At 37.6% G+C, this 12245-nt stretch overlaps 1 protein-coding gene and 2 non-coding genes across 16 annotated transcripts in view; all 3 read left to right on the top strand.

Moving 5' to 3' along the window:
- CEP295 (centrosomal protein 295) overlaps positions 1-12245 on the top strand; it is a 48725-nt gene that overhangs the window by 36337 nt on the left and 143 nt on the right. For 9 of the 14 annotated variants that reach the window (XM_036860690.1, XM_036860689.1, XM_036860692.1 and 6 more), the window contains 13 exons: positions 2560-2712; positions 4907-5002; positions 5886-5989; positions 6497-6593; positions 6970-7218; positions 7982-8121; positions 8804-8954; positions 9536-10155; positions 11025-11165; positions 11431-11527; positions 11665-11829; positions 11903-12002; positions 12083-12179. In XM_036860690.1, coding sequence (XP_036716585.1) covers positions 2560-2712; positions 4907-5002; positions 5886-5989; positions 6497-6593; positions 6970-7218; positions 7982-8121; positions 8804-8954; positions 9536-10155; positions 11025-11165; positions 11431-11527; positions 11665-11829; positions 11903-12002; positions 12083-12179 — 2210 coding nt within the window. Of the gene's footprint in view, positions 1-2559; positions 2713-4906; positions 5003-5885; positions 5990-6496; positions 6594-6969; positions 7219-7981; positions 8122-8803; positions 8955-9535; positions 10156-11024; positions 11166-11430; positions 11528-11664; positions 11830-11902; positions 12003-12082; positions 12180-12245 lie in introns of those variants that run through there. The other 5 variants (XM_036860693.1, XM_036860695.1, XM_036860694.1 and 2 more) reach the window with 5 other exon arrangements.
- LOC118900303 lies at positions 6113-6192 on the top strand. The gene has a single exon (XR_005021085.1). It is a non-coding gene; the product is annotated as a small nucleolar RNA U2-19 (small nucleolar RNA).
- LOC118900302 lies at positions 6340-6409 on the top strand. Its single transcript, XR_005021084.1, has one exon. It is a non-coding gene; the product is annotated as a small nucleolar RNA U2-30 (small nucleolar RNA).

Raw genomic sequence — 12245 nt, 5'->3', positions numbered from 1 at the left:
GGTGTACTCAGAGTAATCTGCCTCTATTGCTCCATGTTTAAACTCTTCAGTCGTTTCCCTTTGACTGGAGGAATAAGTCTAAATTAAGTCTTAAGTCCCTAGCTTCACCCACAAGGCCCTTCATGATCTCACTCCCTCCCTTCAGGGTTGAGGTAAGTGCCACTTGTGTGGCATAAACTTTGCCCGAGCTATCAGGCATCCCTGTCATGTGCTCTTTGGGAGCTTTCATCATAGCCTTCATCACACTTCTTTGGGTAATACTTTTAGTCAAAATATTATAGGCAAATAGTGCTAAAAGGTTACAACATGAAACACCATTTCTTCCTGCCCCTACACACCCCCCCACCCCTTGATGCTACTCACCAGACACAGTCACTTTTCAAGTCTCCTAGGTGTTTCTTCTTGTATTTACTTCTGTAGTTGGCAATGGATTTTAGCAAAAATTAAGCCAAATATTAAACACCACTAAAATAATTTGAGATCACATCATTTTCTCTGTTTGTGAGAACATCTTTTAGTGCGATATTGGATGATACATTCTTAACAAGGTTATTGTTGTCCCCAAAGGGGATGAAAATTGGTTCTCAGGGAGATGAAAAAGTCTTACTCTTTATGTACCAAAGCACAAATGTACATAAAAAGATATACAATATATATATAGTTATTAAGTTTCATGGAGTTAGGAGGCAATTAGGAAAAAAGTTTTGAAAGGGCTTCTTAGGTGGGTGATGATAAAGTTAATATTGAGAAACAGTGAGCTATAATATTCTTCCAATTTTCTTTTCTTCTCTGTATTCTACTTTATTTTTTTTTGGCTTTGCTGGGTCTTAATCTTTTTTTTAGTGGTGGCATGCGGACTCCTTAGTTGCAGCATGCGAACTCTTAGTTGTGGCATGCATGCAGGATCTAGTTCCCCGATCAGGGATCGAACCCGGGCCCCCTGCATTGGGAGCATGGAGTCCTACCCACTGGACCACTAGGGAAGTCCCTGTAGTCTATTTCTTTTGGCTTTACTTTCTGGGAGAATTTTCTCAGCTTTTTCTTCTAACATTTCTTAGGAATTTTTATTTTGGCTCTCAAAGTGTAGTTTCTAAAAGCTTGCCCTCCTTTCTGATTTTTTCTTTTCGTAGCATCCTGCTCTTGTTTCATGGATGCAAAATACTACCTACTTTGAATATTTATAGGTTTTTGTTTGTTTGGGTTCCTGTATTTTCTCTGTTTGGGTTCTTCCTTTTTTTTTTTTTTTGTCTGAAATTTTAGAGGCTTTTCTCTAATATCTTGCATATTTGAGCGGAACACTGAATGGCTAATTGGAAATTCTATAGGTGGGGACCTTATTTACTTCTGGATTTCATTGGAAAATGTGGCTTTTCCTTGAGGATCCTCAACTTAGTATCTGTGGTTCTTTTCCCTGAGCAATTTACAGTTTAGTTTCTTCAAAGAAAGATCCTCCAAGTTTGATACAAGCCTGGCTGTTGCTGTTATGGAGCCAGACCTGTGGGGATCTGAGTCGAGGGTGCAAACTTTCTTTTAATACCTCTGATTTCCTTATGGCATTCTTTTTCTTCCCTCCACCTTTGCCCCTTTCAGTGCCTGATCCCCCTAAATTCAGAGTGTATTGGATTCATGTAGTTGTGGCCAGGTGGTTAAGACGATAGACTAGAAATCCATTGGTGTTTCCCCACACAGGTTCAAATCCTGTCAACTACTGCACCTTTCCCCTTAGAAAGGTAATCCTTTGACGCTTTACCAGTTTGAGAGTCTGTTATAAATTTGATCGCAGAGTGTGTAGGATTCAGTTTCTCTAGAGGATAAACCTTTGGTCTTCTCTGGGGATGATGTTGAGAGATAGGAATCTCAGGTGATCTTTTCCACGTACATGTTTTTAAACATTCTCCCTGTTTTCAGTTCCCTGATTCACACCTTCCTTTTGTAATACCTCTTGCCTTTAATTCCCAAGTTTTTCTGGGGTTCTGCACAGTAAATTAGCTTCTACTTCTGAGTGTCTCCCACTCCTTTGTTTGTTTGTTTGTTTCATGAGTGTTTATTTCAGTCATAAGTGTTTATTTCAGTGATTATTACTTTGATAATCACCCTCAGGTAAACACCATTGAGGTCAGGAACTGGAATGTTAGAGAACTCCATAAACGCTTCCCTTGTACTCTCGCAATTACTCTTCCTCCTCTTCTCCCCAGGGTAAACCCCTATCTTGATCTCTCATACCACAGATTAGCTGTAGCTATTTTTGAACTTTATATTACGAATGCATATTATTCCTTATAATACTTAATGGTTGATCATTTTTCCAGGCATTTTTCCTGTGATTAGTCAGTACTGAAGCATTTTCTATTATTAGGAAGTAGGAGTATCATTAAAAACTTAGTAAAATTGAAGTGAAATAATTTAAAGGCTGTGTGAAAGTTAAGCAGTTACTATTTTCTTGCTACACTGATTGAGTCTTTAAGAGTTTAGATTTTTACCCATAATTTAAATTGCCATTTTAGTTTTAACTAGAAACGTAAGTGGAAATCCAGTGAGTCAATTTTTTCTCCCTCCCAGGTAAAGCAGACTTTTATCAAGACAGAGACCCACTGAGGGTCTCAGTAAGCCGAGAACTAAGTTTTCTTGGGAGCCCCCTGGGCTGTGATCCATTTGGTCATCTTCACCCAGTTGCCCAGGAGAACATCTGTGGTGATGACTCTGATAAAGCAGGTGAGAGAGAAAGAAGTTGAAACTGGAATTGCTGTGCATAAGAATATGTGGACAAAAGATAGTTATTGTAGTGTTACTTGTAATGAAAAATGGTAAATAACTTCAGTGAAACTGCAGTTTTGTGAAGGTGTTAAATGAGGGGAGAAAAGTCTGTGTTCATGCATTTGAAAACTGTCTGGAATAAGAATCACCAAAGTTTAGGTACGGGTTAATCTTTGTTGGAGGTTGGGTTTCACACTTCTATTTCATATGTTTACATACTGTGAAATTTTTTTTCCATAAGAAGCCTATATTATTTCTGTACACATAAAGTTGAATGAGGGAAGTGAAGTTTATTTAGAGAATAATTAATTACACTTTTAAATTGTTTCACTAAGTAAGTAAATGTCGGTAGGAAGTATGTAAGGGTATGAGGTTTTTACAGTTGGCAAACTCTACACATTTTGTGTTTAAGCCTATTTGTAACAATCCACATTTAATTAAATACTAAGTATTATCTTTTAAAAATTCTATCTGTGGCATTCTAAATGAGCTGTTTTATGTTTAGTTTTAAATATTTGGAAAGTATTAAGGAACAAGTTACAAGGAAAAAACTTTAAATCACTTAATTCTGCCACCCAGAGACAACTGATGTTAATTTTCTCGCTTTTGAATTTGTGCATATTTATAACAAGCTATTTTATATGTATAATATTGACCCTGCAAAGCATAGTTCCAGTACTGCTTCATTAGTTCTAAAGCACCTTTTAAGTAGTTGCCTTTTCTAACCAGATTTCTTTTTATTTTAGCTGTCACATATACTTGGATAATTGTTATCTTAGTTGTATCTAGGGTTTAATACAATGAGAGATGAGCAAGACCTATTTTCTTTTTGAGGGTTTATAGAAAAATTGACTTTAGCTTCTCCTTTTTTAATTGGAGATTGAAATAACTACAAAATATAATTTCCAATGAATTATAGTTTTTGACATTTTAAAATAAAAACCATTACCATGTTTTTAGATGTAGCCGGTGAATACTTGCATTCCTTTTTATTCTACCTGTCAATGTCCTCTAGCCAAAGACTACCAAGAGCACACATGTAATCGAAGAAAGCTGGGTGCTCTGACTTGTTGTAGTTAGGGAGAATGCACACCATGGGGAACCATGAGGCCAATGAATTAGTGAGAGGGTATTAGAAGGGACTTACTATAAGATTTGGGCTTTATTAGGTGATTTTGAGGAGGGTTTAAGTATTTTGAAATAGGGCTTTGCTTGTTAGTACTGGATATTATCAGGAAGCAAGGGTGATCCTGTTATTGGATACCTACAAAATTCTTCCCTAGGTCTTAGGTAGGAATAATGGAGTTAGGCTAAGTAAAGCTGTACTTGATTAAGCAGCAGTCACTCATGTTAGCCAGGATAAGGAGATGATAGGTCATTTTTGTGGTTTGGACAGTATTCATGGTTTTGTCTATGTTCAGACATGTTCAGACTTTTCTCCCCTCATTTATCACCTTCACAAAACTGCAGTTTCACTGAAGTTTATTTAACTCTGACCTTGCTTCTTTCCCTTATTTTTATTTTTCAATTCTTATCACTACCCAAGTGCTACCCTGGTCACCCTCCTCTGGGGGAATCTTCTTTGGTTTGTTACCGATAATAACAGTTATAGAACTGTGATTATGAAATAGTAAACCCGTAATTTCCCATCTCACAACTAGCTTTTGAAATGAGCTGCTTAAGAAAAAATAACAACTCACTATAAAGTTTCACCATCTCTTACTTTCTTCACTTAAAATTTTAGTGTGTAAAGAAGCAACCAAATAACAGTTTAATGGTTAAATCAATTGTATCACAATAATATATTTTTAATTGAACTAGGAGAGGCTAAAAAATTGTATTTAAAAACAAATTATATTTAAATATATTTGATATTTGCTGTTTTTACTTTATTATCTGTAATACAGATATTTTATGAATAAATATATGTATCTGCACACATATTCAGATACGTATGTGTGCATGTGTACGTGTCCTGGGTTACCTCTTAGAAAACATTTCTTACACAAACATCTAAGAAACATACTTTTTTTTTTTTTTTTAGAAACATACTTTTAATGTTCATGATCTCTTTTAATAATATCATGGGGATAATGAGACAGAAATTTTAGTTTATATTTGGCGGAGCAGTTTTAATTATATTCTATTTCAGAGCCACAGATGACCATATTCCTTGGCCAGCTTTCTCACAAATGTTGGCTATTGGGAGTACGAGAAAAACTAACTCAGAATACCCAGATTACTAATAGTGAGACAGAAAGTATAATTTTTATGTATTTTTAATATGTCAAATGTAATTAGGAATGATAATTCATAATAAAAGCAGTGTATGCTCATTGTGATTTTAGACAGCACTGCAAGTTATAAAGAAGTAAAATTCCTCCTTGTCCTACCATTCTTAAGCAACCACTGGTTGCACTTTGGTGTTTTTGTCTTTTTTATGTGCATTTTTCTCACCTTTGAGATCACACTGTACTTATAATTGAATATTCTTGCTTCTTCACTTAAAATTAATGACAAGCATTTCCCATCACACTGGCTCTTTTCTAAAGGGTTTTATTCATAGAATAATAATGACAACTACAGTTTTCCATGAAAAATTATATTGTGCTGACTATAAATTTTTTTTTAATTAGTTAATTTATTTTGTTTATTTTTGGCTGCATTGGGTCTTTGTTGCTGCGTGTGGGCTTTCTCTAGTTGTGGCAAGCGGGGGCTACTCTTTGTCGCAGTGCGCGGGCTTCTCATCGCGGTGGCTTCTCTTGTTGTGGAGCACGGGCTCTAGGCACACGGGCTTCAGTAGTTGTGGCTCACGGGCTCTAGAGCGCAGGCTCAGTAGTTGTGGCACACGGGCTTAGTTGCTCCGAGGCATGTGGGATCTTCCCGGACCAGGGTTCAAACCCGTGTCCCTGCATTGGTAGGTGGATTCTTAACCACTGTGCCACCAGGGAAGTCCTAAATGCTTTTAATGAATAATAACATGAATTTTTTTTTTCTTTTTGGTCTAAGATAAGGCAACTCTACAAAGCAAAATATGAGAGAAAATTGTAGGAAAGCAGGAAATTATGCCCTCTGGTGCTAAATATTTGATTTGTCATAATCCAGACCTTCCCCCTCCTTCCCCATTTTAGTCAAGGTCAGTGAGGCTGTGGTTGAGAATCATGCAGTATTAAGTTACTCTGTGGAGGAAGAAGACCATACGTACCTGGGTCCAAATGTGAAGCCAGATGATAAGGTTAGTAATGTGTTGATGTGTGCTGCATTGTTAGAGTTGCTTGGCTTCATATTGTCTTTTTAGTTTACGGAAGTTGTGGAATATTGAAGTCTCTGTTCTCTGAGATCTGCTCTTACTGGAGTGGATCAGTGATGAAAACAGCCAAATCTGAGCATCAGAAGACCTTTTAGTCTACCTGATGCATGATCTCCATAGTTCTGAGAAGCAAAAGAATAATTTAAAACAATAAGTGGGGTGTGTGTGTGTGTGTGTGTGTGTGTGTGTAAAGGTGACAGTGGATAACTGAGGACTTACTGATGGGGGGGTGAGAGTGGGCTGGGGGTTGTGTGTATGAAAGGCTAATCAGTTCTGAGCAATGATGAAAAGGTTTTACTACGGACCTTTGTAACTATGAAGGTTTCTACACTTGATCTGAGCTCAGAATAAATAACTGCTAATGTTGGTGACTTGGGTTTTTTCTAGATATTACTTCCTACATTGTGGCCTAATGTTCTTCTTAATTTTTAGGCTGAAACACAAGAAATTTATCATGAGCCATTATCTTCAGTAACTGTTTCTACTGGGAGCTTTTTAAGTTATGAAAACACAGATTTGAGCCTTACAGGTAAGAATATCAGAATGTTTATAAATAAATTGAAAGAGAAGCACCAGTTGCATTGCAGTACAGCGGTGAGAGCCAACATTGCTTTTCACAAGGTGCTGAGAGGGATTGTTCTTTAAATCTCAAAAGTAATCATGCCTTTAGAATATTGGACAGCATTCTAACCATGATTGAAGTCACGGGGCTGCAGACGCAGAGGCACTCTGCTCATCTCCAGTAGCACGTTGAGGAGGGTCTGCTAATGTTGGTGGGACTCTACGGAGCACATTTCTTGGCTGCACTGATTCCTTATCGATGTGTACTGCTATGCCTCTCTGCTAAAATATGTCTCAAAGGAAGTACCCAGACACTAAATATTTTCATTAAACCCAATTTTCAGAGTCGTTTTCAGAGCTTGTGGACCAGAGGGAACAAGAATCTCCCAACAGTAAAGAAGAGGAAACAAATGTTTTAAGTTCTGTAGTTCCTTCAACACAAGTTATTTATCAAGGACAGGACCCTCAAGACGCCCATAAACCTCTTTTACCTGCAGTGGAAACATTTACATCTGGTCAGACACACATTCAGCAGATGATAGACAAGTACATAAATGAAGCAAATTTGATGACTGAAAAAACAGACTTGTGGGGTAAAATTATTTGTGAACAAATACTTCCATGTAAACTAAGTGTTTTTAACTTTTAACCTTTCATCCTTTTTAGTTGGAAGTAGTCATTGTTTGAGCTTTGTGTTTTGATGGCTTGCTGTAGCAGTTACAACATGGAAAACGCCGAGGGCACTTAGTGAGAGAGGGGCTCCGGAAACAGACCGACTGAGACAGTGTAGAAGAGATGAGCAGATCTTCCTTCACCTTTGCAAAGTTAACTACAGTAGCTCAGTATTGCCATACTGAGCACAAGAACTCAGAAATCAGACCTCTTGACCGTTTCCTAACTGTGAGACCACAGGCAGCTTACTCTTGTCTCCTGTGGAAGGAGGGGTGTTGGGGATAATGCACATAAAGTGCAGTGTCTGGCCTGTGGCAACACTTGCTACAGTGAGCTTTTCTTTTTTTCAAATCATTGATCCTGAAATGAGCTGAGAATAGCAAAGATTACTGTAACAAAGCAGTGACAATGATGGCATCTTACTCCTAACTAACCCCATAAAGACCTTGAGGCTATAATAGAAATGGAAACTTGCATTTGTCAAAGGTTCTGGTCAAACCACCGCCACCACCCGCTGCTTTTGTACATGAGAACGGTAGGACTTAATTTGAAAGCATCTGCTGGTAATGAAAAAAATGCAAGTAATTTTGTTGAATTGGAGCTACCTTATGAATATGTTCTTAGTACTACTTTTCTAGGCTTTATTTTTAAAATAAGTGTCTTTTTTCCTTAAAATTCCAACAGTTGACTTTGACTTTCCAGAACTGGAACAGAGTTTTCCAAATTTGCATCGTCAGCTGTTTAAACCCTTAGAACCACATCCAGATTTTGATTCGTCATCATCTTTCTCTGGGATTTCTCAAGACAGCAAAGACTTTTACCAGGTATAATAAAGTAGATGCTTCTTTGCAGTGAATTTCCAAAAACAGTCTGTCTTTTCTTCTGTTAGAACAGAACAATGCTTCTTAGCCTTGGCTGCCAATTAAAATCATCTGGTAAGCTTTTAGATATCAGTGCCCAGACTGTACCTCAGACCAATTAAATCAGAATCCCTAGGAATGGTCAGATAAAGTGATTATAATGCAGAACCAAGATTGAAAATAGGTGCATTAGAATTTTGTCCCAAAGTTTTATCTCCAGCTATGAGGACCCATAAAAACTTTTCAGGGTTTTGGGGGGTGGTGTTACTTTAATGGAATTCAGTCTTAAACAGTCAGGTAAACAGAATTTTGCAAAATTTAAAGTCTCTTCCTATACAATAAAGGAGCTAAGATTCAAACCTGGGTCTTTCTATTTCCAGGCAGCTCTGCATAGTTCCTGCTTATGAGAAAATGATTCAGTCATATTCTGAACTCTGTTTTGTTAATTCACAATTTGTTTTCTAAACAAAAAGTCTGTTTCATATTTACTAAAGTGAAAGAATTGGGTTTGAATAAGGAAGTGGTTTATGTGGTAGTAAAGTGGTAATTAAGGAAGAATAATATCAAAGAAACATAAAAGATTGATTCAACTGGTAACACATAGTAAATACTAATATTTCAGCGTTTCCCTGTTGTCTTCCATCAGAGGTCAGATTCCTCCTGTGAAAGCCTCCGTTCTAGTCTGCCACCCAAAAGTACAGCTTCTTTTACAGCATTGAGGACCAGCCTGAACCAGCCTGATCCTAACTGGGCTCGTGACGAAGCTCAGAGTTTTGCTACAGAAACTGTTATTGAAGGTATGTAGAAGTTCAAAAAAGTTAAATAAAGCTCCATTGTTTTTCACGGTTGTTCATATCAATTGCTCTTGGTTTGTCTCCACCTCACCAGTTTCTCTGTATATTTATTTAAATAACAGAAGTAATATATGCTCAGTTTGCATTTTATTTTGATAAAATAAAAAGTGCTGCCTCTTGCTCAACTTCCCTACCTCAACCCTTACAGTTATCAGTTTAAGTATCCTTCTAAAACTTTTTATACAAATTTTATATATATACACACACATCACAACATATATATGAGATGCACATGCATGTTTAAGTCTTTGTTATAAAGTCAGTATTCTGTTATGGGGGGAAAAGTCCTCGTGTTTAAGTCATAGTTCCTTTGTTAAATATTATAGGAGAAAATAACATGGTGTGAGCAGTAGTTATTCGAAAATCACTGTGACCGTCCTTTAACTTTCTACTCATGTCTATGTCAGTTTTCATTCCTAAAATTTTAAGTAACCTATTACTTGCAATGTCCTCAGCAACTATTAGCGACCATATCTCTATTCAAGTTTTACAACATATAATTATGATCAACTGATTTCTTATAGGGTCTGAACAGTCTTTTCAGCAACTTCTGCCAGAATTTTCTTCACAGGAAGGAAGCCAGCATGCTGACTTACCAAGTATTTTTAGCACTGAAGCAAGAGACTCTTCCCAAGGGGTGGAAAATCAAAACTACTCCTCTGAACAGAATGAAATATTACAAAACAAGCAAGAAAGTGTTCCCTTCCAGCTCTCTGTAGGAAATTTGCAAAGTTCAGTCTTCAGTTCATCTGGTGAGGCTAATGTATTTCATCAGTTAAATCTACAGCATAGCACTCCATGTGGTTCTACCTCTAGTGAGTGCTCAATAAAAGACCAACCAGAAGGCAGAAAAGAAAGACTGGGCTTTGAAGAACTGTCAGAAAGAGGAGTTGGAACAGTGTTACAAGGTCAAGGGCTCACTGATGATAAAGAAACCTGTGGAGTCTTAAATATAAATCCACAATTATGTGTAAGAACTTCAATTCAGACACCATATTCAGTCACTGTTCAGAATGAAAAATGTCTTGAGGATTCAACTACCGCAGAAACTCCAACAATCATAGGAAACCAAACTCAACTAGCACAGTCAGAGCTCTTTGTAAGTTCTGGATCGTTTTCATTACAGAACTCTATTCCAATCTGGGTAAGTGAAATCTGTGTTGTATATAATCTTTGATTTCATTTTCAGAAGACTTTTTAAACAAAATTGCAAGAGATGCAACAGAGCTACTATCTTAGATATAGTAAATCTCATAATCATTGGAAATCTCCAATGAAATGAGAAAAGAAATTTTTTAAATTTGACCTCCCTCTGAATTTTACAGATCTTCCCAATTCACATTTTTCTCCAGCTTTCCTGAAAAATGGTGGCTCAGCCTATGCTTCAGCACTTAACAGTGTTGAACCTCATTGTGCTGCACTGGATTAATCTGCTTGGTTTCAGCTTACCTTCTAGTACTATGTGTTTGTCCCTTCACAGATAAGCAAAAAATAAGGTGATTTACTTGGCAGCTTTTGGATTTTTGTGTTTTTTGTAAATTCTTGTTCAGTATTAAAAGGTTTTCTCCTTAATAAAGTGTGGTCTAGGGACTTCCCTGGCGGTCCAGTGGTTGGGACTTTGCCTTCCAATGCAGGGGTGTGGGTTCCATCCCTGGTCAGGGAGCTAGGATCCCACAGGCCTTGCAGCCAAAAAACCAAACCATAAAACAGAAGCAATACTGTAACTTAAAAGTGGTCCACATCAAAAAACAAACAAAACATGGTTGAAGCAATTTGTGGTCTCGCAGCATTCAGCTGCAGCCCAGCGGCCATTCAGATAGATAGGTAGGGGACACATACACTGCAGTTCTGCACAGCCCCCAGTCAGTCAGCAGGCGCTTTTGGCTCTGTAACCCATGGAGTAGTTTGTCTTGAAGAACCTGGTGTTCTTCCTCCGTAATGTACATATTTTTCACATTCTGAGTGTTTTTGAGGCTATGATTTTTGAATATTGTTTCCCTTTTTACTGCACAGGAGACAGAATGTGGCCATGGTATAATGGAAGAACCAGAACTTACATTGATAAGCAATAGTGATATCAGTATTGCTGAAATGGATTTTGCAAACTTAACTCTAGAAGAAAAGAGAGAAAATGAGGCAAAGAGCTGTTTTCAGGTAAATTTCGTAGCTCTCATTTCATACAGCAACCCATAGTTGAGAATTAGGGAATAAAAAAGGATAGTTTTACTTAGCTTTCTATATGGCATTTATTCTTACATTAGAATCGTTGTATGAATGTGCTCACAGTGGACAAGCTGATAACTGAACTTTCTAGAAAGGCCAAAGGACCTAGGGTTGAGAATGGGTAAAATTTAGAACCTTTGCTGTGAATCTGTACAGTGAGGTCAAGTGGTAAAGTCTATGACTTTCTCACAATTAGGTGAGTGAATTTCTGCCTCTTCTATCAGAAACACAAAACTCAGATTGTCCAGCTGCATCAGAACATTCTGTGGAGAAACCACCAGCTGTGTGTGCAGGTATGTATGCCCTGAGCATCAGATTAGTGAGCCCAGGGGCCAGTGGGGTTCCCCACTCAGGTTCCCACTACTTGAGCAGAAACCCCGCATGTTCGTATATTGCTGACATATAGCCTCAATTTTTTTCTTTTAAACAGAAACCCTTTCAAAGTTTACAGCTACTCCAGGGAGCTTACAAGAAGCATTTATAAAAAGAAAAAAAGCATTTATGGAGAGATCCTCACAGAGACAGAAAGAAATAAGGAATAAAATTCGTGTCTCTGGAAGTTCTCAAACCAAAATAGTAAAGGAGAAACCTACAGGTATACTCTCCACATCAGTTTTCAAAGAGAATCTGGCATTACATATATATTAAATGACTTGTTCTCTGCTCAGGTTCATTTGTCAGTCACCTGAAGGGTGTGAACAAGGTTAGAGTGTCTCTTCCTGAAGACAGAAAGACTGCACAAGCCCATATGCACCAAAGGGCTCTAAGGTATGTATGTGGATATACGAAGATATATGAATTCACATAGCTGAAGTGTCTGTCTTTAATTCCATATAAATTTCTTACAGATTATACCAGTTACCTGAAGTGAAAAAGCAAAAGGAAGAGAAAGCAAAGCAAGCCGCATGTGCCCAAAACAGAGCAAGGGCAAAAGAATTCCATAAGGTGAGCAGCCCCCGCCCCTGCCCCCAATTTTTCATGTCCAAGGCACATCAGAACTGTAACTGATAA

The sequence above is a fragment of the Balaenoptera musculus genome, chromosome 8 (assembly GCF_009873245.2).
Source record: "Balaenoptera musculus isolate JJ_BM4_2016_0621 chromosome 8, mBalMus1.pri.v3, whole genome shotgun sequence".
In the NCBI taxonomy this organism is placed as follows: domain Eukaryota; kingdom Metazoa; phylum Chordata; class Mammalia; order Artiodactyla; family Balaenopteridae; genus Balaenoptera; species Balaenoptera musculus.
Note: the sequence above shows the minus strand (reverse complement) of the source record. Positions and strands in the feature narration are given on the sequence as shown.